The following is a 25,899-nucleotide window of genomic DNA, read 5'->3' as shown; positions in this document are numbered from 1 at the left end:
ACACATCCACTTTTACCACAAATCTAATATACCCCTTAACTCTTTTTTGAGTACGGGTATAAAAATTCCAATAGAATCCAATCGAATTGAATTGAGTTGAGTGAGTGACACACCCACAATGAATTGAGTTAATACGAATGGGAGTGTGTGTGTGCCTCACACTTTTCAACATTCGGTTGTATGAGATAAAATGAAGTAGTGCACAAAACGAAATGACAGAAATGGCAGAGACAGAGAAATTCGAATAACTCAAATTTTTTCCGTGCACTCTATGCATAGGACATAGCAACATTAACGTAATTTACACACCCGACTTTGACTGTTTAGCGTGGTAGAATTTGCACTAAGATGTTTTCCCCCTGTTGCATAAAACAAGCTGCAAAATATTTTGCATACCAGCGAGTAGAGGTGGGCGCGGGCCGGGCCGGGCTTCGTGTCCCGCGGGCCTCGTCATGAAAACTGCGGGCTTCGTGCCTCAAATAGAGTTTGGCACGAAGTCGTGCGGGCTTCGTGCGTTAGCTAAAAGCCCGCTAGGCCCGAAGAGGTATATTTATGGTATATTTTGAAAAGGAGAGAAGGTATATTCCGAATATATCTGAGGGTCTGACGGTATATTTCGGTATATTTATAAGGATTGGACGGTATATTTTTGTATATTTCTGAGGATCGGACTGTATGTTTGATCGATAATTCCGCGGTCACACCACTTGTCTTCTTCGTTTCGTCCAGCAAACATATCTTCAACAATGTCGAGGGAAAAAATTCAAAACGCTGTGCACAGTAAAAATGAAACTGTGGAATTGTTGACCAAAGAAGACGGTAGAAGCGACGTTTGGAAAAAAATTTAAATTGATCAAGTTCGAAAATGATATTGTTGATTTTGTTTGTTGCGTGGACTGCAAAACTGTGTTGGCATATCAAAACAAACAAGGAACTGGGACATTAACCCGCCACAAATGTGTGCGCCAAGCATCACTTTTCTTACAACAACCCACAATCATGGCGTTTACGATAAAAAATATACCAAAACATGTTATGGAAAACCTGACGCGTAAGCAGCTTGCTGTAGTGGCTAAGGATTTACAGCCATTCAGTGTGACTGATGGTAAGTTTAATATGTCTGTGTGTATATGACTCTTCATATCCTTTTTTCTCGGTATATTCGTAGGGAGAGGCTTCCGTGATTATGCCCAGGCTCTCATTAGCTTAGGTGCAGAATTTGGGAACCACAGCTACCAAGACCTGGTCGCATCGAGAAAAGTTCTTAGCACCAGAGTTATGATTGAAGAATATAACAAAATAAAGGAGCGAATCATAACAGACATGGCAGATCAGGACTTGGCATTCACAACAGATATGTGGACTGATGAACACACTCAAAGGAGTTTCATTTCCCTGAGCGGACATTATTTAAATGAAACCTTTCAACTGAAAGTTGCGCTTTTAGGGGTAAGACAGTTTTTAGAAGACAAAAAGACTGGCGTCAATATTTTGAGTCACGTTAGTCATATACTTGAAGAATTTAATGTAGCACACAAATTAACAACATCTGTGTTTGTCACAGACAACGGTGCAAACGTTGTAGCTGCTTTTAAACAATATAAAAGATTGTCCTGTTCTTGCCATAACTTAAATTTAGTTATGGAAGACGTAATTGAAAAAAATCCACTTCCTGAAATTTCTGATTTAATAGACAGTTCAAAAAAACTTGTTAAATATTTTAAGCACTCCGAGCTTAATAACAAGCTATCAAAAACCTTAAAGCAAGAAATTAAAACCCGTTGGAATTCGACGTTCATTATGCTCGATAGCATTAATGAAGTCCAAAATGAAATTAAATCGCTTTTGATAGAAAAAAACGAGCTTCACCGCATAGCTAAGTTAAATTTCGGATTACTTAATCCCCTATTATGTTTTTTAAAACAATTTAAAGAATGCTCTGAAAAATTAAGCTCTGATAAGGAACCCACTATGCACCTTTTTCCATTGTGGTCCGAAAAGCTTCAGCAAATTTGCTTAACCGACGTTATTGACTCAGAGTTAATGAAAGAGTTAAAAGCTAAAACTATGCAGTCTTTGCTGAAGCGGTTCGTTCCCTCAATGGCTCACCTAGTGGGCCTATTTTTGAATCCTCCATTCAAACAAATGAATTTTTTATCGGATGAGAAAAGGGAGAACGTTTTATCCACTATAAAAACAATGCTCTCCGAGATCAATGGTGAGATTTTAGTTTCAAAATCTCCCAAACAGGCTACAACCAACCAAATTGATCATGAATTTTCGGAATTTTTAGATTCAAACTATGCTAAAAAGAGAAAACTGGAAAAGAGCACCATAGATGTCGAAATAGAGCAATACTTGTCCACTCCTGTTTCTGCAGAAAACATTTTAGATTTTTGGAAAAATGCCAAAAACCTTAATTTACTACAAATTTTGGCTAAAAAAATATTAGCCATTCCTGCTAGCTCAGCAACGAGTGAGCGCGTTTTTTCCACATCAGGAAATATTTTAAATGATAGGAGGACCAGGCTAACAAGCGCTAATTTAGATAAACTAATATTTCTTTATAAAAACATGTAACTTATTTAGATTTAAGAAATAAAAACTAATATGTCTATATGTGTATTTTTATGCAGTTGATAATTGTTGGAAGTATCGGGCCGGGCCCGGGCCGGGCCGGGCCGGGCCTCTTGTTAAATATGACCAGGCCGGGCCTATTCGGGCCTAAAAATTTCATTTCGTGCTCGGGCCGGGCCTCAAAAAGGAGGCCCGCGCCCACCTCTACCAGCGAGTAGTGCGGCTTCTAAAAGAGCTTTTTCAGATGCCAGAAACTTGATCACCGAAAAGCGTTGCTTATTATCTACCAATCCACAAAATATAAACAAAATTATGTTTCTTAATGCCAACTTAGTTTACATAAAAACTGTACAAAAACTACATTGCTCTTCCTTATTTTCTTTATTATCCTTGCTTTTTTGCTTTTCTTACGTACACAAATATGTATACTCAAAAGCAGCAAAAAAAAAAATAGTATGCATTCGAATGAATTCGGAAACTGCCCTCACTCTCACTCATTCAATTCGTGCCTTTTCGTTTCAATGTTGTGTGTATGAATTTTACGTCAGCGCACTCACTCAAACTCTGTTGACATACAGCATTCGAAATCACTCAATTCATTTTGAGCATTGTTATTTCGAATGCCTGTTTTTTATAGTTCATGCAGATCTCAAATAACAATAGAATAATTGAATAAGAATAGAAATAGAATAGAATAAATTATATTGTTTGAAAGAAAATAACTATAAATCCTTGTGTCTAACATAAAGTAGCAACACTGTAGCATTGGGAATGTATACATGAAATATATAAAAATAAACTAAGCTTCAACGAGAAGGAACGTGGTGAGTCGCTTCTTTGGACGCGACTCTACTTTTATAACCGTACTCAGTCAGTATATAAATATGTGAGCTTATGATTTATGTAGAATATTAAAATATTTACATTTTAAATTTTTTTGCTATATCTGTTATCTACATCTACATATACAATGTATATTCTACATCTAAAATGTAGGTTGTACATCTACCATTTAGATTTTACATCTTCTCCGCTAGAGAGCGCTCGCGCACTGCTCGCGAGAAAGAGAATGAGTAGCGTGGTCTCTTGCTGAAGGAGGTGGGGGAAGAAACTGAAAATGAATATCAAACAAAATTTGGTTGCTCAAGCTCTTATAGTTTCTGAGAACTAGGCGACAAACAAGACGGACAGACAGGCATAGACTCGACTATTGATGCTGATCAAGAATAAATATAGTTTGTGGAGTCGGAAACGTTTCCTTCTCTGCGTTACACACATCCACTTTTACCACAAATCTAATAAAATCCTTAACTATTTTTGAGTACCAGTATAAAAACTACGGATTATTTGTTATTAATCGCTAATTCCGAGGTCAGAGTCGCAGTTTCGACAGGGTTAGTAAGCATCACTACGCACATCATGTAATATGGGCGGTCACATTTGGTGCAGTGCATTTTTCGAATTAACTTTTTTTTGGCATCAATTCCAAACACATCAAGCAGAAACCTCGGTCTTTTTGAAAGAGGGTTCCTGACGGCGACGCTGTTTCTTGGATTTTATGAATGTTGGATTTTGCGATGAGCTTCTCTTCTTCCTCTCAGCATTAATATCTTCCAGGCGTTAAGCTGCAGATACCAAGTTTCTGGGTCCGATTTATAGCTGCATTTGTCATCTTTTCAGAACTGCAAACTCTTCTATGCAACCAGATATAAGATACTTAAGTTATGTGCAAAATAGAAGCACTACCTCGGAAAAAAACAATGAAAAAAATACAAGATTTTAAAAATTCTAAAAAAAAAAATGACACCATAAAAAAAAATAAAGTACTACAAAAATTTTTAAATCCCGAAATCTATCAGAAAAAGTCATTTTGGTTCACAGCCTAAATAAAAAGTTCACTTTTGTTGAGTAGTGTTTTCTAATGATTATGTTTTCATTTTGTATGGGAAACTTTGAAATTCAATTAAAAAAGAACCATGTACGATGGCCAGTTCAAAAAATACGATAGGCTATCTACAATGTTTTTAAGTTTGGTGTCAATTTAAACTTTTTTAATAGCTGAAAAAGCTGGTCTAGGTTTCCAAAATTTGAATTTAATGCAGGGAACAATTTTTTTTTCTAAGAAACCTAAGACTTCATTGGAAAAGTCATCTCCAAATATATTTTCTGGCCATATCGTGTGAATGTTTTTTAAGCTCATTAACCTTTTAAACTGTTTGCAAATTCCCCCTTTATAAGTAGCTTATTATGTTAAGAAGGAACCATGGAACATACAACAACATTTTTTTAAAATTTCTAATTTGAAGAAACATTAAAAATTATAGAAATCTTCAACTTTGAGTCACTACATCTTCAGGTATATCCATTCTATCACAACGACTCAAGAATCTTGTGAAAGGTGGTACAATTTTCTTGTCAACGTTATGGTTTTTTTTTTATATATATGAGCTTCAGATTCTGAGTAAAAATTATGTAAGGGCCCAAAACGTTGGGCCAGAAACGTTTTAAGGGGTAAAATGAGATTTTCGCAGGTTGGTCCAATTTTAGCTCAGCCGTTTCTCCATTGTCTGAACACTACTTTAATGGACCTATACACAAAAAATATAAGGACACAGGATTTAATTTTTTTTCGACTCTTACTCAGATTTTAAACTCATAATTTAGAAAAAAATCGTTAATTTTGCATTTGAAAGACTAATATTTCTCAGAAGGTACGCTGAAACAACATTTAGCTGCATTAATGATCTTTTCAGAATGGCAAAAGTAATTACGACCAGATACTTGAGCTATGTAAAAAATAAAAGCGACACGACAAAATTTTTATCAATTCTCATTTTCCGAAACCGTTTTGAGTTTGTTTTGAGTTTCGTTTCAAGGTTACGTAAATGTGTGTGTGCCATGTATTCAGACATACTGTGCTTGTGTGTGGGCTCTACAATTTTTGGCCGCTTGAATTGGTTTTTCGTTTTGTTTTGAGGGCTGATGTGATGTAGCGACCTGTGCTGACCTGCCGCAATATGACTGAGGAATGGGCAGATTTGGTGTTGGTGGGAAATAAATGCAATATATAAAAATAAAGGATGTTATCTCTGCTCATATCTCCTAAGCTAAAATTATCTTGAAAATTAGATTCGCTAAAGCTCTGGAAAATGTTCTACTAAATGTGTACATTTATTTTATTCAAAGCGTTCATAAAATATTTTTTAATTTTGCCACCTCTTTTCGCCTGAGTCCCCAATGTAAATACACACGGTACAAACAAATAACAACTTAAAATTGTAAAGATTAAACCCAAAATCTACCTATTCAGGACCGGATCAACCTTCAACCGATCCCTGGGCAACCATCAATCTGGCGCCCTCCATACTTTCCCGCCAGTTCCATCTTTTTTCATTTGAATGTATGTTTACGTTTATCAGTGGCTATTATATTTTGTATCCATTATTTGGAGTTTTGTTTTTTCAACAAATTTTTCTGTTAGCCCTAGGGGGGCCCTCGGCAACTGCTAATCCGGCCCTGGACCTATTCCCGTCGTCAGACTTCATATTTTGTTGGCGTATTCTGTCGCTCGACTCGACGCGGGTCGAGGCATTGACGAAGCCGAAAGCAGAGGCAAAGGCTAACATAAAAGAGAATGGAAGAAATACGCAGCGCGCGCCCGTCACAGGGGCACACGAATGCTTTTCTGCGGCTGAGGCAAGCGAGCAGAATATGAAGCCGTTTGTGCATAGCCCGCTCTGCCGCTACGTCAGCGAGCAGAATTTTCTCTGCCGCTACTTCATCAGGCAGAATAACGAAACCACACGAAGTCTTTACGCTGTACGTGTGCCGATTGCGCTGCCCGAAATTGTTTCCTATGCACAGTGCATACGACGCTGCCGGCCTCTGCTTTAGACACATTCGTGTCGGGTAGTGTAATTTAAAGGGCCCTGATATTTTTAGAATCGTAAGCAGAAGAAGAATTTCACAACTTTAGCTACTTTAACTGTAACGTTTTATGCTCTGTCTGGAACTCTATCGTTCCTCTTTGTGGATTTTTTGTAGTTTATTAACTATTAATAAATTAGCTGATATGAATAGTTGTTTTAATTTTATCATAAATATTATGGTTCCTGTTGGAAAGGGCTAAAAGATAAGTAAATAAATAAATAAACGATAACATACTCAAGTCAACTGCATGTTTACTTACAGTCATTGAGTGGCAAACGGCCTTCGCATGAGAATCAAGTAAATGCTTGTGTACGCCACGCAAGTGCTGACTTGATATGCTGCCATTTCGATTCAAAATGCACATTCGTTTTTCATGTGGATCTTTTAATGATTGCGTTGATGAGATTTTTCTCATATGTCTTTTTTCTTTGCAATCACGTGGAAACGATAAAGAACTCATTTTTTATCTGCTTGTGGACTTTAAGTATACACATTGGATAATACGTATTTTTGAGATAGAATTGAAGTAACAATCACCGCGATTCAATATACCACCGTCGGTTCAATCTTCATGCAATATCTAAAATAAAAAAAGATTGCGTACCCAAGTACAAAAGCGTCCAACGGTCTCGAACGTATTCGCCAGATCCGAAATATCTTGACGTTGACCATGAGAAGAAAAACAAATGAGAACGCTTCAGTCGACATTTCGACTGTATGACACCCAGTATGTACTTGGATTTATAATATGTATGTTATATATAAACGAATAATATCGGTAAATTATGTAATCAAAGAAGAAAAGTCCTAAGTGTGAAAGATGCCAGACATGTGGCGTTTGAAATTATCGGAACCCAACAGCTTCTGGTGGATTGTTTTAGTTTTCTTTATATATTTTGATGTACAGATCACAAGAGTTAAAACTATAATGTCAATATAATATATATATATATCGGATCGGTATAAACAAAGCTATGTATATTATTGAAACCTATGCTACTGGATTATCTGGGTCTTCCTGGAAGGTTGGATGCACAGAAAAGTGTAAGCCTAACACTATTATTTGAGAGTTAAAACACATACAATACATACATATTTATGTATGGTAGCTTTAATCTAATTAAAAACGCTGCCATCATGCTGTAACATACATTTGTATAAATACAATATACCCTTGCATTCTTCAAGTGCCGGGTATACTAAGTATACTCTCAATACGATTATATATATTTTTGGATGTACAAACAAACATATGCAAATGTGTGTATGTGAAAACCATTTCGAATCGAATGGAGGAAAATGGTTCAATTTGGAACGTAAAGGAACAGGTTCAGCTTTGTGTATTTAAAAGGCAAAAATAATAATACACATGTACATACATATGTACATTACAATTTGTACATATGTTTTTTAAGTTCATTTTCATATAATTTTTGTGCACGTCTGTCTGATTGCATGTACATATTGTATGTACTACATACGTGAATACATATTTATGTATAATTATAGAGCATTGTACACAACTTTGTTTATTAATATTATGTATTACGGTTCTTCGGATACGTATGTATTTTTTGTTTGCTTTACGTACATATGTAGAATAAACTCCGAAAGCAACAAAAAGAAAAAAGATGGTAATATGCCTGGTAATCATAATTTGTATACCCTTCTTTACATACTCTTATATGTGTACATATGAATGTATATACATACATATACATATGTACATAAATTGATTTTGAGCAGATGTTTGCAATGCAGAACCAATTCCGGTCCCGGAATGTTTATAATAAAATTCTTATTTGTTTATTGTTACGAATGGAATGGTTGTTTGAATGCATATGTATGCATGTCTAATATCTTTTCTAATATATTTATGTAAGGTCTCCGGTAATTGTAAGAAGTAACTCTCCGTGTACATTCCTCAGTCCGGAAATCGTCACAGTATATTCTAGAGCCGAGTCAATATAACCATGTTAGTTTCTTTGTTTACATACGCATGTGTGTACATATGTACATATACATATGTACAAATGTACATTTTCAAGCAGTTTGTCAGTGTGAAGTATTGTATTGGCTAATACTTTGTATTTTCTGCAAGTTCGTTCAATTTTCTGCGCGCTATTTGTATAAATACATTAATACGATTCTAAGTCGGAACGGAGTCGCAAAGTTCAGATTACTCTATCATACATCGATTGACATATCATTCTGTGCGGGTCTAGACAAAGGTGCCAAGTTATTTTATACACTGTATCTCCAATCATTATGCCAATTTTTGACCTTTCTTTTCAATCTATCATCTCCCAGTGATTTGGTACGAATTCCGGTTCACAAAAAAGGTTTAAGATCTCACATTGAGCATTACCGAGGTATCGCAAAGCTTTCAGCCATACCGAAGCCACAACATGTATGGAGTAGTCTGATATCTTCATTTTTTTTAAACATCGATCGACATCGACCTATCTTCACAAAGCTGTTTGCAAACGGACGTAACATCTACGAATTTTAACAAGATATCTGTCTAACCGCACATAACGTGTTTTTGTTTTTGTGCCACAGGGAAGTCATTTAGCTCCACTTCTGTTAGACCTTAGACCTACCCGTAATTTTCGTCCGTTTCGTTTACCCATCCGCAGGTCAAATTACGCTCAACACAATTCTTTTAGAATTCTTAACTAAAATAATATATTTGATATTTTTCCCTAAAAAAACATCCCTTAAATTGATTGCCTGTAATATATACAGTTACCTACAATCTTCTAATTTTTAATAATTCTCTTTTTTCCATTAATTTTAATTATTTTATATCTACATATACATATTAGCAGATTATTGTTAATTTTGAATAAATAATTTTGAATAAATACATACATTCAGCTTCGGTCAAAATAATAGTAGTGCCAATATGACTTTTCATGTATCCTCAAAAAACGGAATTATGAGAGCTTCCCCATAATAATTTTAGTTTTTTTAGAGATTACCTTAATTGCAGATTGTAATAATAGAAAAAAACTCGGAATAAACTATCAACATTTTCAGAAAAAAACGAGAAGGAACGTGTGAGTCGCTTTTGGGGACGCGACTCTACTTATACCCGTACTCAGTCAGTATATTTTACATTTTTTTGCTACATTTGTTATCTACATCTCATCTACAATGTCTATTCTACATCTAACATGTAGATTGTACATGTACCATTTAGATTCTACATCTCCTCCGCTAGGGGTTGCTCGCGCACTGAACGCGGCAGATTGTGCGAGCGAGAAGGAAAATTAGTTGCGTTGTCGTTTGTGGGAGGAGGGGGAGGGGAAGCAACTGAAAATTAATTTCTTCATTCTGGCTATAATTATGATCCGATCTGATTCAGATTCGGCAATCTGGTAGATATGGGCATTCTCTACTATACTGCGTTTTTAGTTTTATCGTATCTTTAAAATTGTGGCTGCCACAGATTTTCGTCCTTTGTGGGGGCGGAAGGGGGCGGGGCGAAATTCTGAAATACACTTGTAGCAGTGTGATATAACATGAGTGTGGAAACCAAATTTGGTTGCCCTAGCTCTTATAGTCTCTGAGATCCAGGCGCTCATCGAGACGGACAGACGGACGGACGGACGGACGGACGGACAGACAGACATGGCTATATCGACTCGGCTATTGATGCTGATCAAGAATATATATACTTTATGGGGTCGGAAAATTTTCCTTCTCTGCGTTACACACATCCACTTTTACCACAAATCTAATATACCCCTTAACTCTTTTTTGAGTACGGGTATAACGAGAAGGAACGTGTGAGTAGCTCAACAGGTTGATCTACTGATATTTTGACGAATAACTTCTTTGATCGCGTGTTTTGCTTTATAGTTCTTATTAATTATCATTTCTGATCATGATAGCTAAACAAACAATAGTAGGGGAGAGGGCCCTGTTGTGGACCAGGTACTAGTTGTGACCCACCCCCCAAAAACTTGGACAGCAAGCAGATGCTTATAAACTGAGTATAGGGAGCCATATTCGGTAACAATACGCAGTTTTTGTGCTAATACCGAAAAAAATAGCTGCTTTGGTCTATGTGCTGTGAGCATAATAATAAAAAATGGGGAAAAAAAAACTTTAAAGTAAATTTTATTATTTTTCAAGTGCGAAAAAATGTATATAAATTTTTTTCCAAAAATTATAGTATTTCGTTTTCCTTGTAGTGTGGTCATTGTAGTTTGTGAATTGTTTTCGTTTTTAACCAAAATATATGCACATCATTTTTTTTTGGTTTTTTGGAAAAATTGTCTGTTTTGCCCGGTTATGACACACGCCAAGATACCTGTTGTAGACATCTTGTATTTTGTATTTAATGCGTGTATTTGGTTACGAAGCTGCATAATACTGTTGTTTAATGTAATTTAGTACAAATAAATAACATTTAGACCACAGTACATTAGTTTGAGCTTTGAGCTTGATATCGAATTTAGACGATGCAGCGGCTGCATGGCAGCATGTGTACGTGTGACGTATAAGATCTCATTTCACGCGTACAATGCTGCACAGAATATCAAACTGTATTGCTTCCTTGAGGAAGCAGGCATCTGTTTCTGCCCAGAAAAAGCGTGGACGGAAGGCATCATTAGGCAAACCAGCAGCTAAGCGAAGCAAGGCTCTTTCCGAAGATGATAAGGATTTCTGCATCATCTGTCTGCACCTCCTGCCAAAGAAGTTGACCGCCGCAAACTCCATCGAATGCAATGAATGTAGTCGTCTGGTGCATTTAAAGTGCGCTAATATGCGTGCCAGCTACTTCACATGCAAACACTGCGACTCTGACTACGATGATTCATGTTAAAAAGTATCATCCTTCTTTCTCTTTAAGCCAGTAGGCTCTTAAAATAAATAAACTTCCAATTTCTCGTTATTTGTGGTGATTTTCTTTCATATTTTTTAATTTTAAGCGGATTTTTCAGGGTGGTCCACAACTAGGCCTATATTTTTTTTTCTCGAAAAAAGATTACTTCACTAAATTCTTGATACAATTTTTCCGAATTTAGGAATCAATTTAGTTCTTCACTGATAGTTAGCCATGCCTCTAGCTTTAAATTGGTACAGATATGTTTGTATAATATGCAATTGGTCAAAAGTTATGAGGCAAAAACCTAACTATGTCCACAACCGGGCCCTCTCCCTTATTTATCATCTAAACATATTACTTTCCTACTAAAACGAGCCCTTTAGGCACGAACGCTTTTCCGCTCAAAAGTGTTTGCCACAGATTAAGATTTCAATTGCAAAAATGTTGATTTTCGTGCTGTATGTTTATTTTTTTTTACAATAAAAACTCAGGAAAAGTTGAATAAAAAATGATATCCTGGGTCTTTTATATTTTTTAGTGTATAGGTGCATTAATTCGGCGTTTAAGGTATTGCTTATTAAAATCTATGGAGGGACGGCTGATCTAAAATTGGTTGACAAACCCTCCGAAAATTACATTGTTCGTTAAAAAAATTAAAAGCTCCGAATCTATCCGAAAAAGTCGGTTTGGTTCGAAGCGAGCCGAAGTCGAGTAGTGTTATAGCCTTTTTACACTGCCGCATCATTGTCGAAGGTGCGGAAAAATAGTGAGAGGCGTTTACTCCAAAGCCGCATCTTTTGTCGCATAGTTTTTCAGCATTGTTGTTATGGTTGATGCGCCAAAAATAGCTGTTTGCTATCGATACCCGTCGATACCCCGAATAATTGCTGTATTTTGTAAAAAAGCCGCTATGGTCCAGCTCACAGCAAGTTGTGGTCAGGAAATAGCCTATAGCCTATTAAGTTAAGATTAATTAATTTAAGTTATTTGTTAACAAAAATTTTACCTTAACAGAACTAGTGTCGAAGGAAGGCAGATGGAAGAAGGTATTGTAGTTACGGCAAAGGCTACGAAAAGATTCATGGTCAGAGTAATTAGAAAGACAGAGTTGATGATGAAGGGGAAAGTTATGCCTAGTCGGGCGGGTAGGGACAGAAATGCTAATAAGGCTACTGAGGGCAGTGGAATCAACTTCACCAGCGAGAAGTTTGTGAAGAAAAAGTACTCCATGGCAAATCATACGGTTTTCAAGAGAGGGGGATATCGAGGTGCCGGAGCCTACTCTCATAAGAAAGTATGTCTAGCGGGGTCCCAATTAAGGCCACGAAGTGCAAAAAGTTATGTTATGTTCAGTGGCTTAGTTTCCCCCTTCCAGCGCTACAAAGCTATTCTTTCTTCACACTAGAGAAATACCAGATATATAGCCCCTCGACAAGTATGTATATATACGCTGGATCATTCTAAAGCAGGGGTCGGCATGCAGACACTCTCATGTATTAGTTTGTTTGTGTGCGAAGACAACAGACACTTCACTTATTTCTCTACCGCTGCGACAGCCGAGAAATTGTGCATATGGCACACAAAGTTAGTTTTCTGCCGTTGCGGAAGCCGAGCCGATCTACACGAAGCTTGTATGCTGTACGTGTGCCGACTGCGCTGCCCGAGATTTTTTCCTATGCACAGTATATTCGACGCTGCCGGCCTCTGTTCTAAATGGAGCAGCTAGAAAAAAAGTTTTGTTTGAAGAAATAAAGACATAATAGTTCATACGTCAAAGTTTTTACTTCGTTTCACTCTCACAGTAGATAGATGTAGATGACATATGTAGCAAATAAATTTAAACAGATAAAATATGTAAAAATTCTACATAAATCATAACCTCACATATATGCTGACTGAGTACGGGCATGATGAAATTATACAAGGTGGTCCCGTTCCGATCTTATTCACACTCACACAAATCTAGTTAATCACTCTCACACATGCTATCACAGCGAGTTTGTTGTTGTATTTGCAAAATACCCTCCGAAAAGAAAGCTTATTGGGGGACGGGACCACCTTGCAGCGACTCACGACGTTCCCTCTTGTTCGTCCTTATTTGGAAATTAACCAACCTAGATTACATCTCAAATGATATTTTTTATCCATTTTTAATACCGTTTCAAAATTAATAAATTATACAATTCAACGATTTTTAAAGCTTCTATATTGTTGCACGAGTATTGATTTTTTTCAGTAGGGTAGTTTTGCAATATATTTAGTAAAGTCGATGATTGTTCGGTTTAGTACAGGCGAAGTTAATTGTGTTGTAATATGCGATACAGCGGAGAAGAGATAGCGAAAAGTGACAGATAGGCTTAAGACGAGTCGACAAGTCAGTTTACGAGTTAGCTCGATTCAAAACGATGTCAGATTAAAGACGGTAGTCGATTCAAGACTGTGTCGGATTGAAGAACTAGCTAAAGAAAAAGAAAGAATGACGCGGAATGAAGAGAGTGAGTGTCTGCATAGGGTGGTTCCATGCATGATCATAGATATGTTGATGACAATATGGTACAAGGGCAGTGCAAACAACGAAAATAGTAGAAATTTATAGGCTGTATGGACTGGAACTGCGTCATGCATCTTTGCGTCTTGCCGGCGACGAAGTTTTTTTTACATAGGTTCAGTAAAAGGCTTAGTGCTGGCCAAAAATTGCGTCGCTTTGCATGCATGTGCGTATATTCGAAATATTCCTTTGCTTTTGTGCTTAATAGCCTTTTCACTCTGGCGACCATCCACCATCCATTTCTGGGATGGTCCGTAAGGTTTTGCCGTTCCGAAAATTTTCCAGTTATGTCATCATCCATCTGGGATGTTCCTAATTCGCACGTTTCTCTGCGGTATTTTTTCTATTATTGTCAAATGCAACCATAAATATTTGATATTCACAACAAAAAATCGGAATTCACTACGAAAATGTAAACAATGACAGACAGAAAATGGTAAAAAAAAAAAACATCTGATATGTCAGATGATGACATGATCCCCCGAACTTGCCTGGACGTCAAAACTGCGATACACATGGGACCCGACGACTGGGAAGAAAGTTGGGATCAGAATGAACACCTAAATATATACACGGATGGCTCCAAGATGGAGGGAGGAGTAGGTGCGGGCATATACTGTACAGACTCTGAAATAAGGCTGTCCTATAAGCTACCGGACCAATGCAGCATATTCCAGGCAGAAGTCTTTGCCATACGGAAAGCGGCGGAGGTTGCTCGATGTACGGAACGCCCACATAATGTGATCAACCTGTTCGTGGACAGCCAGGCGGCGATAAGATCCATGCAGTCGTCAGCGGTCAGTTCCAAAAATGTTAGATTTCCTAAGCATGACAAAGTCAGTGCATATATATATTGGGTTTCCCAGCCACCAGGGCATCGAAGGCAACGAGACAGCAGATGTGCTGGATAAGGAAGGCGTCGGGCTGGTCAGCGACAGGACTGAGAACGTGCCTGTCTCCCTCAGAACGCTTCAAAGCGATCTAGAGAGGCGAGCACACATACAGGCCAGTAGCAGGTGGAGGAGAACCACCAACTGCAAGATCGCGAAAACCATGTGCAAGGAGAGCAATGGTAAACTCAGCCACTACCTACTGCACCTACCACGGAAGGACTGTAGGATGCTAATGGGAATACTCACAGGTCATTGCCTGGCTGCAGCACATGCAGGCAAACTAGGAATTACCAACAATGGCAAGTGCAGGAAATGTGATGAATCTGGGGCTATCGAAACCCCGGAATATCTAATCTGCCAATGCCCGGCCCTCTCAAGGGCAAGAAACAAATATCTTGGCAGCCCGGTACTGGCATCGCTGAAAGATGCATCCAAGAGGACGCTAGCGGAACTCCTTGCCTTTGCAAAATTCTCCTCGATCCTCACGGATTTCGAAACCGCGTAAAACACCCGGAAGGTCCATACGCATCTTCTCCCAAAATGTCACAAACCGTTTCTCAACAAACATAGAATATATATTTGTATTTAAAACATTGATTGGATTTACTAGAAGCAGTCAGAAATGACCAAAACCTTCCTTGCTTCGGTTATTTTCAAAACAGATATCCATTCTATTGTCTCCTCCTCTTCAAAGTTGTCCTCATCATCCATGTTGCTGCTGAATCACATTCGCAACCATTGCAATGTTATTTATATTCATTTTAATTATAAATGTTTACAAATTTTCACCGCACGCAATTGTGTATTTGTTTCTAATGGATGGTGATGGGTGTCAGTGTGAACCGGTATTTCACATCTTTAAAAATTTCCCACCGTTCCCCCGGGATGGGCTCAGTGTGCAGAGGGAATAACAGGACATTTTTGCACTTTTTTGCCTATCAGCGCAACTTAGAACAACAAAAACTTGCAGATCGAAAATCATATTTGGAGCTAAAAATTATGATTGTGAGAAAAATAAATAATATACCATATACATGGTTTGAAAAAGAACTTCCACAAGTTTTTGGGATTTTCTTGTCGTCTTGCCTAATTTTGTTGATTTCCCAAAATTTGGTTACTTTCTTGTCATCAAGCACCCAAATCTGCTCTTCTGAAGACGCACGTCTGCCAATGTGATCGCCTTTTCTGCTTCATTGCGTCCAGTCCGATATTGATAGGTAACGCGCCCAGTGTGAAAAGGCTATTACTCTACTGCTGCACCACTGGCTATCTTCTATAGATTAATGGCTAATATCGTCTGCGTAACCCAACAACTAAAATTGAGTTATTCTGGTATAAACTTTGCGGCGTCCATCAGATACAATCAAAGGATTTGCCTATCATTGTTTTTTTTGCAAACTGTTTTTGATTGTTAACTAATTAAATTTTAATTATCGCTCGTTAAATTGCTAGCCACTTCCTGTAAATCCTACCTTTGTTTCTGGCTTTGCGATGATTTTACGTATATAAAATTTGCTGGAGGTGGTGCAATAGGGGGAATTTTTATGAAGAAAAAAACTAAGAACTGAAAATTGAAAAATTATACACAACGATTCCACTCCGACTGGGATATCTGCCCAAACGTCATTATAAAGCTTGACAAGTCCACGCGACTCTCTTGAAATCCTTTAATGTGGCTGGCTGTACAGTGTTGAAATCCTCAAGTGTAAAGACGATCTGATCCTGATAAAAAGGGGCCCCAATATTGATTTGCCCCAAAGCTTTTCCTTGGAAAGGGCAAGATTGAATATCTCTGCGGCCCCTATGCCATCGCACCGCTCGGTGGCGCACTTTTGACCACAATGAAATCATACATTAATAGATGATAAAAAGATTGGGAAGACCGAAAGCCTAGTAGGTGTATTCCATGTATTAACAGTATGATTGATGATTTAAGTGATACTTTTCATAAATCTTCAAAAGTATTTAAATTCGAATCGAATTAAATGGGGTTGCAGGATATCTATATACTTACATTCATTACAGTTCCAGAGTCAAAAACTGCATCACTTATATCATTTGTATCAATTTGTATATCACTTTCCCCCGCAAATGTTTCAATACAGTCATATTCAGCATGATTATGTTTGTCTATAATCAATTCGCTTTCTTCTGTTTGAATATCCTTATTTGACAATGGTGTTTTTAAAATGTTTTCATTTAATTGAGATTTCTGTCGTAAAAGCGAACCGAACTTTTCGAAAAACCCATCGTCTCCATCCTGTAACCTGTGAAATATAAATTTTAATTTTTTTATGACACACCAAAGACGTTTATTCTCTATGATTCTTAAGTTTTGTTATTTTGAGATATATGAATATAACGAAGAGGTGGGCACGCCGTCGCTCTTTCCGTTGTTTTTTGGGAGGCGCTAGCAAGTTGTCCCAGACGGTCGTCGCTCGCGTTCAGCGATCTTTGAAACTTTACAAAAACAATGCCACTGAAATTTGGCTTCAAACAGGCGGCCAAAATGATTCGACGCCGCGATCTCGAGATTGCAAGAACACATAATGTGTCTTGGCTCATGACTGCGACGCGTCGCAACGGTGGTGGTTTTTGTTGTAAATCTGCATAGACCGCCCATGCTAGTGCCTTGCTTGCGTAAGGTACAAACATACTACCAATCTTCGAATACATACATACATATGTGTGAATCACATTGTCTTAATTTCTGTTTATTTTTTAAGTTCACTTTTATGATATATGTATATATATGTACATATGTATGTGAGATTGACAGAACGGACCCAAAAACTTTCATTAATACATATGTATGTGTATACATATTTTCGACATATCTTCATATTGGCCACTAGTAAATTTACATAAAAAACAAATCTATACATATATTACATTTGTATATTAAACTTACTGATGTTCGTGCTCTGTGGGTGGATTCATTTTGAGCTCGTGCAATTTGACGAAAAAACCTTTCCACATTTGTTCCTCATCCATTGCAATGTTTTTAAGTCACACAGGAAACAACAGCTAAAATAAAAGACGAGTATGCATGAACAAGCACTGGGAAGAAACTGTGATGATTCAAAGCTGAGCTGCTCTGAAATATAGTATGTATTTTTATTTTTCGTTTAAATTCACAAGTTCCACTGTGAACTTACTCATACATCAAAACATGTTCATATGTATGTATATGCACATACGAGTATACCAACCCATTAGCGGATCCCATAACGTAGTCGGAAAAAATATACGATATACACATGTACATATGTATTTACGTAAGTAACATTAAAACGAACAAATAAATAATAAATAAATACATTTTTCATTTAGTCATTTGATAAGATCTTGGCCCGAGTCTTTTAGGTTCTTTATCTTCTACGTACATATATGTACATATATAAGTACGTTCGTATAATCATTATAAACAAATATGTACCTTTTTATAAAGACAGTTTTTTTATAGATCCTGGCGCCGAAACATTTTTCAGGAAGGGTTTCCGGCCCGTAAACAGAATCGCACATCTTTGGCTTCGAAGACTATAGAAAATTCGACCCAGGCCTCAATGACGATTACGTTGGAGTATCTGATAGATGCTTGAGCTTTATCTGGAGAGGTCTGAGGTCTGCCTCTATTTGGTCTGGTTGGATCCTCGAGTCGGATTTGTAGACTTAAAATTCTGATTTATTTTAGCCTAGTCGGACATGCACACTCCCAACGTGAATATTTCACAATCCAGAAACAACTTGAAGATTAAAATGGATAAAAATATTTGTTTTGTATATTTAATTATTTAATTTATTTATGTATCTTTGTTTTTCCACAATTTTTTTTTTACCCAAACCAGCAGTAACCAGCAAATTTTTAAAACAAACGATTCAGTGTGATATTACATGAGTCTGGAAACTACATTTGTTGGCTATAGCTCTTATAGTCTCTGAGAACTAGGCGTCAAACAAGACGGAAAGACAGACATAGACTCGGCTATTGATGCTGATCTAGATTATATGTACATACTAGAGATCTGCATGAATTATAAAAAACAGGCATTCGAATTAACAATGCTCAAAATGAATTGAGTGAGTTCGAATGCTATGTCAACAGAGTTTGAGTGAGTGAGTGCGCTGACGTAAAACTCATACACACAACATTGAAACGACAAGGCACGAATTGAATGAGTGAGTGAGGGCAGTTTCCGAATTCATTCAAATGCATTCTTTTTTTTTTTGTTTGCTGCTTTTGAGTATACATATTTGTGTACGTAAGGGAAGTAAAAGAAGCAAGGATAAAAAAGAAAATACATAGATACTTTATGCGGTAGGAAATGTTACCTTCTGTGCTTCGACCACAAATCTAATATACCCCATAACTCTTGAAGTATAAAAATGTGGAAACTTTTGTACATGTCGACTTGAAGGTCTGGACGCCACACTGATTGCCAGACATTGCCCTTATTAATGGCTTTCTTAAATATCCAACGCCTAAAAAGTTGAACAACTTAGCTAACTAGCGAGCTGGACCTGTATAAAGCATGATGACTTGGCTTTTTTTGGATCCTTTGTCCAGCTTCGTTTGGTTTATCGTTTGCATTATCAGCCAGAAACGTAAATGTGTTGGTGTTGTTTGACGTCACACTTGCTATGTGATTTGAACTTCCACAGTTTATTCTTGATTTGTATGTTTTAAATCCTGCGTTTTTTCTTAATTTGAGCGATCCAATTCGGTCTCCCTAGCCGAACCCACATTTTTTTAATTTGGTTTTGGTTTACATTGTGTGTTTACTTGATGTTGATGTTGTAACGGCGATTGCAGTTGTTAAGGTCATTATAGTTAAGAAGTTGCAGCGGAAACAAGAATGTGCCATTTGGGTATCGGTGGTCAGGAAAGCAGAGATTTGTCTCCATCCCAAATAGCCAAAATACTATTAAAAACATTCGAAAAAAAAACCTTGCTGGAAAATCGCGATTTTGGATAAAGTTGTCCTTACCTTTTTTTTAAACGTTAGTATTGATGTATGAAGTAGGCCTTTCAAGGGCCATCAAATGTAAACAGACAGCCCGAACCCAAACTTCCTGGCAAGGAGACTCGCTACAGGTTCACGTTTACGAAAGCTGGCTCAAGTCCATCCAACTGAGCTGACCAACAGGAGGCTATAGGAAGAACAAAAGTGTGCTTCAAACCAGAGTATCGTCCTGTCGCAGATCTCAATCCTTTCCTTGTCAATTAATTGTATATGTTGTTAGTGTAGAAAAAGTTAACAGAAAAAATCAATAAAATCAAATGTATGCTAACTAAAAGTTCCGTTAAAAACCAGACGCATTTGTTTTGCTTAAAAGTGTCAGTTGGTTGAAAAAGTCGGAAAAAGGTGTGAAAAGTGTTGCTTAAATTTCTGATTTGTTATCATATAAATATAACAGGCTAGCGAAAATCCTCCTGCTGAATCCTCCCAGAGGGTGCCGGCTGGGCAATGGGCACTGCATTATCCCGGATCGGGTAATGCATTGCCGCTTGCTCTGTCCGAGGTAATGCAGTGTCTAGCTAGGGCCAGGTCCAGGTCTTCGCGACTTAAAATTGAGTGAACTGAACCATGACCATGGCTGGAGGTGCCTGGCGGGTAGGCATAAAACGCTAGGGGTGGTCCCCCGATAAATATTAACCATATGGACTTTCGGGCCACAATGGAGCGGAGAAATGATCGAACCGAGACTGGGATGTCAGTCCTTACGACGGTCGAAAGAGTGACTGCTACCACCGGCGGGCACGGGGAAGAGCAATCCTCTCTGCGTGTCGCCAGCGGTCACAACTCTAATATGACGGGAGCAGTTCATATTAGTTTCAAGGCTACTGCCACCAAAACGCCTCACTGCCAGCCGAGCCTCACGGGTGCCGTGGTCGAAACAGACTCGGACGTGAAGAGCGTACTCAGCGTAAGCAGAACGGAAGAGAATAGCCTTCTCTGCTCGCTTTAACCCGGTACCAGCTCCCTGCGTAGGGAAGGGCCGAAGCGTTCCATGGAGGGAATGAAGGCTAAGGCCCAATACAAGGCGACCCTTCAAATCCGTAGCACTACGCGCAGCTGCAGGCGACGAAGGGCAAATTCGCCAATTAGGTTGAGGAGATTATGGCCACCAAAAAGCAACGCTCGATAGAGAGTGCCAGGACACTCCGTCGAGCAAGCGGCAACGCGGGCCCAAGGTGGCTATACCCCAACCAACGACGAAGAAGCCCAAACAGAAGGCCAAGGTCAAGATGATCGACATATCCAAGAGACACCTCATCGTGGCCCTGATCGACCGCAGTGATGAAATGGGGAAGATGAAGTGGAAAAAGGTCCACGCCCAGCTTGTGGAATCCATTTTCGCGCGAATGGAGGACGAGCCAGACGATCCCATGCCCACCTTCGACGGTGCGGGACTGTTGAACGGGGTGAAGAAACTGAAGTGTAACGACGACCCGACGAGGTAGTGGCTGGTGGAAGTGGTGCCCAAATTGGAAGCTCTATGGGAAGGGGCCAAGCTGGAGGTAGTGGACAGGGAGATGATCCCGTCGATCCCAAAGGATGAGGTTCTCTTCCCCATTGCAGTCCAGGGAGACCGACCACTGAAGCTTCTTCAGAGGCAGAACGAAGACGTGTCAACGGCAGACTGGAGGGTACTGCATGCTGGTAGCCCATTACCCAACGAGGGGGCCAGCACATGATCCTTCAGATCTGCAAGGAGGCGGAGGACATGCTCTACCCGAGATTCGGGAAGATGGCGTGGGGCGTAGGTAGCGTCTGCATACGTCTCAAATAGCGCCACCCAGAGGAAAAATATGCGCACACCCTGCAGGCAGGCGGGGTGGAGAAGAACTTTTGTCTGGAATCCATCACGGAGGCCGCCCAGAGTCTTGCGCTGGACGACTCAGATGAAGAGGACGGTGACCTGACTGTGATAATCAACTCGTCGAGAGAACTTGAGCCAGCCCCCCATGACAGTGAGAGTGCTGCAGCTCAATCTCCATAAGAGTAAACTCGCATCGGCGGAGTTCCTGATTGCCTTGGAGCAAGGGCCCGTCGACATAGGTTTGGTCCAGCAGCCATGGATTTCCTCTGGCAATGCTGTGGCCGGACTAAAGTTCTCTAATTACAACCTTTTCCACCCACCATCTGTAAGCAGAACCAGGCCATACTCGTACGAAAGGGCATCCATGCTTACCTTATGTCTCATTACAGCACTGCCGACCTGACTGCGGTTAGGCTTGAAAGCGAGGAAAAGCGCCTTGTGGTACTTTCTGCTACATGACACACGACAGGCCAGCTCCACCGGAGGAGCTAAGGAGTCTGGTGGCCGAAGCCAGTCCAAAAGACCAGCAACTTCTAGTTGGTACGCCAATGCCCACCATAGCGTGTGGGGAAGCACCGATACCAACGACAGAGGTGAGTCACTTCTAGACTTTATACTATCTACAAAGCTATATGTAGCAAAATTGGGGGAGGAACACACCTTCGTAGGTGGCATCGCGTCTAACGTACTAGATCTAACACTCGTAACGGGAAAGAGTACTTTGATATCTGGCTGAAGAGTTCATGAAAGACCATCCTTTACAGATCACAAGTATATTATGGTTAAGTGCGAATTTAAACACTCTCCGAAGATAACTGTCTATAGAAACCCCCGGAACACAAACTGGGAAATGTTTAAAAAGACAGTTACCTCGAAGCTCGCGACTCGTCCGGGCACAGTGAAATCCTCGGAAGACATAGAAACTTCTCTAGAGACCCTATCCAAGGAACAACTGGATGCGTACCACGCATCATGCCCACCCTCGAGAATGAAAAAGAGGACCAAACCACTCTGGTGGACGACAGGACTGAGAAAGTGCCTGTCTCCCTCAAAACGCTTCAAAGCGATCTAGTGAGGCGGGACACATACAGGCCAGAAGCAGGTGGAGGAGAACCACCACCTGCAGAATCGCGGATCAGCCAATACCTACTGCACCTACCACGGAAGGACAGTAGGATGCTTGTGGGTATACTTACAGGTCACTGCCTGGCTGCAGCAAGGGAACTTCTTGCCTTTGCGAAAATCTCCTCGATCCATACGCACTTATCCGGATAACTAAGGGCCTATGCGTGGCCCCGTGAGGGCCGTCCGGGATAAAGTAGCCTATATATATAACGAGAAGGAACGCTTGAGTCACTTCTGGGGACTCGACTCTATACTCATGTGATATCACACTGCTACAAGTGTATTTGTGCCTCCGCACAATTTTAAAGATACGATAAAACTAAAAACGCAGTATCGTATTACCATATCTAACAGATTGCCGAATCTGAATCAGATCGGATCATAATTAGGTCTGAGAATAGGTCGTAAAGTATTTTTAATCTTTATATTACCACCATTTAACCATTTAATCTTTGTTAGGCAAGGCAGTAGGCTGTGATCTGTGTGCTTACCACTCTAACGTAGCAGCACTTTAATGTGCCTAGAAATACGATTGCTGTTGGAAAGATTATTAGCTGCTAATATTGGTGTTGAGTGTTCTGCTGCCAGTGACATTAAGGATACTAACGCTTCGACTGACCTATTAATGTCATCTTTAAAATAATTGTTTGGGTAGCTATCACTATGGGAACTTATGTACTTCCTGTATTTCAGCCAATCTGTTTTGCTTGATGTTAGAAAGTGTGGGCGTTCCGAAAGCTGTGGATGGTCGTAAAGGTGAAGTAGAAGGGGCGAGTGATCCGATGATAGATCTATTAAGTGATCTACATAAACCGAGCTTGCAGCACTCTTTGTGTCACTGCAAAATCAATCAAGCCGGGTTGCTTCTTTGGATCTGTGGGCCAATATGTAGTCTAAGGAATATAATAAGGAATCTTTTTTTTGAGCCTTGTGACAACTCTGCACATTTGGCGGCGTCACAAAGTCAACTACTATGGCAACCTTAGGATGTGAGAAATGACGGCAATTTTTTGGCAATCTTTGCAGTTTTATTATTCAGAGATGGTTTCATGGAAAATAAATGTTATGCATCGATATTCCTAAAATAACCTAACGCATTATATCATATTATTATAATCTGACAGCTCTATATAATAAATGGTCAGTCTATATCTAGCACTCAATTGGAATGTTCTTATTTTTTTCTCCTCAAATACAACATTATTGGCGACGAGGCAAAAAAAACGACAAGGAACGTGTTGTAACGAACCATGGTTCTAGCCATGGCTCGTCACAAACGGCGAAGGGTCAGCGCATCCACGCTGGCGGGAGACAATAACCTAACTGATATACACAGAGCTAGCGAGCCATGGCTCTAACCACGGTTCTCCAAAAATAGCGGTTTGTCAGCACCCCGGAAATAAAATAGTCTTAAGCAACGCTCACAATTAATTAAGAACTCTCGACCAACAACTCTACACATTTTGTCCACACAACAATTTAAAACACCCCACCTCTTGGGACATTTCGTAATCGACGGCCTACATAAGAAATATCATTTGCGTTATTTCACAATAAGTCAAGACAACATAAAATTATCGACTTACCACTCAACTTCCGCGATGCAGAGTTAGCAAAAACTCATTTCTTTTGAAAACCAAATACCCAATTCCCAACTGCACCTTCCGGGATGCAGCATCAGCAAAACACACTGACTCCCTAAGCAATTGTCAACGAAGCACCCAGCTTCGACCCACGCCCCACAATTATCATAAGTTAACAATAAGCAATTATTTCCGGGTTTCAGGTGCGATCGCCAGCTGCATAAAAGGGCCAAGATCGGCCGAAAGAGTAGGCAGTCCATCAGCCCAAACACAAGACACTGCACAAGGCAGTCCCTCAGTCACACACCCAAGACACTGCACTACGCAGTCCCTCAGTCACAGACCCAAGACACTGCACTAGGCAGTCCATCAGCCCGAACACGAGACACTGACTAAGCAGTCGACCGGCTCACAGGCCAAGTAACAAGATCCGCGAGTAATCCATCGTAAACAAACCCACAAAGAATTAAGTAATAAAAATAATAAACACCAGCAAAACCACAAACCACGATTTTCTTGAAGTATTTTTGTCAGCAACACAACGCTCCTCCTGTCACCCACCTCTCTTTCGGTCAGACAAGGCCGCTCCGAACCTAAAAGTTCCAGCAATCTACAAATTTTCTTGTAGCGGACCCTGGACAGACTGATGCATACCTCAGCCTGAAATAGGACCTCACAGTGTGAGTCGCTTCTTGGGACGCGACTCTACTTATACCCGTACACAGTCAGTATATAGATTTTTGAGCATATGATTTTTTAGAATTTAAGAATTAAAAAAAAAATTGTTTAATTTTACATTTTTTTTGCTACATCTGTTATCTACATATACATATACAATGTATATTCTACATCTAACATGTATATTTTACATGTACCATTTAGATTCTACATCTCCTCCGCTAGGGGTTGCTCGCGCACTGAACGCGGCAGAGTGTGCGAGCGAGAAAGAGAATCAGTAGCGTGTTTCATGCAGGGGGAGACGGGGTAGCAATTGAAAATGAATTTCTTCATTCTGGCTATAATTATTCGATCTGATTTAGATTCGGCAATCTTGTAGATATGGTTATTCTTTACGATAATGCGCTTTCAGTGTTATCGTATCTTTAAAAATGGCCTGCCACAGATTTTCGTCCTTTCTGGGGGCGGAAGGGGGCGGAACGAAATTTTGAAATACACTTGTAGCAGTGTGATATCACATGAGTCTGGAAACGAAATTTGGTTGCTCCAGCTCTTATAGTCTCTGAGATCTAGGCGCTCATCAAGACAGACAGACGGACAGTCACACATCAACTTTTCCCACAAATACAATATACCCGTTAACTCTTTTTGAGTACGGGTATAAAAATTATGTACATTGTTCGTACAACAAATGGCTATGTCAAGCGCCATTTTAATCAGCTTCTAATCAGGCAAGGTCCTGAAAACTATACGGTGCCAACTGGTTCGAATATGGGCGGATGAGGTAGGCGTGGTCCGATTCCTCCGAAAATTTGTGTATTTAATATTATTTCTAAAATTACCAACTGCACAATGGTCTGAAATTCGATTTTTTTTTGTCAAAGTTTTCAGTCTGTATCA

General features: G+C 39.3%; 1 protein-coding gene and 1 long non-coding RNA gene across 8 annotated transcripts in view; one reads left to right on the top strand and one right to left on the bottom strand.

The window, feature by feature from the left end:
- Positions 1 to 18,509, bottom strand: part of LOC111075283 (protein unc-13 homolog 4B) — a 75,068-nt gene extending 56,559 nt beyond the window's left edge. For 2 of the 6 annotated variants that reach the window (XM_041593654.1, XM_041593655.1), the window contains exons 1-2: positions 17,700 to 17,913; positions 16,803 to 17,055 (exon numbers count right to left, since the gene is read on the bottom strand). In XM_041593654.1, coding sequence (XP_041449588.1) covers positions 16,803 to 17,055; positions 17,700 to 17,782 — 336 coding nt within the window. In that variant the 5' untranslated portion in view covers positions 17,783 to 17,913. Of the gene's footprint in view, positions 1 to 6,766; positions 7,033 to 16,802; positions 17,056 to 17,699; positions 17,915 to 18,227 lie in introns of those variants that run through there. The other 4 variants (XM_022368452.2, XM_041593653.1, XM_041593652.1 and 1 more) reach the window with 4 other exon arrangements.
- Positions 15,982 to 18,554, top strand: LOC111075284. Of its 2 annotated transcripts, none has more exons than XR_002607911.2 (3): positions 15,982 to 17,895; positions 18,122 to 18,192; positions 18,255 to 18,554. It is a non-coding gene; the product is annotated as an uncharacterized LOC111075284 (long non-coding RNA). The 2 variants fall into 2 exon arrangements; XR_002607910.2 differs by having other exon boundaries at positions 17,625 to 18,066.
- Positions 18,555 to 25,899: the final 7,345 nt, after the last annotated feature.

The sequence above is a fragment of the Drosophila obscura genome, unplaced genomic scaffold (assembly GCF_018151105.1).
Source record: "Drosophila obscura isolate BZ-5 IFL unplaced genomic scaffold, ASM1815110v1 contig_192, whole genome shotgun sequence".
In the NCBI taxonomy this organism is placed as follows: domain Eukaryota; kingdom Metazoa; phylum Arthropoda; class Insecta; order Diptera; family Drosophilidae; genus Drosophila; species Drosophila obscura.
Note: the sequence above shows the minus strand (reverse complement) of the source record. Positions and strands in the feature narration are given on the sequence as shown.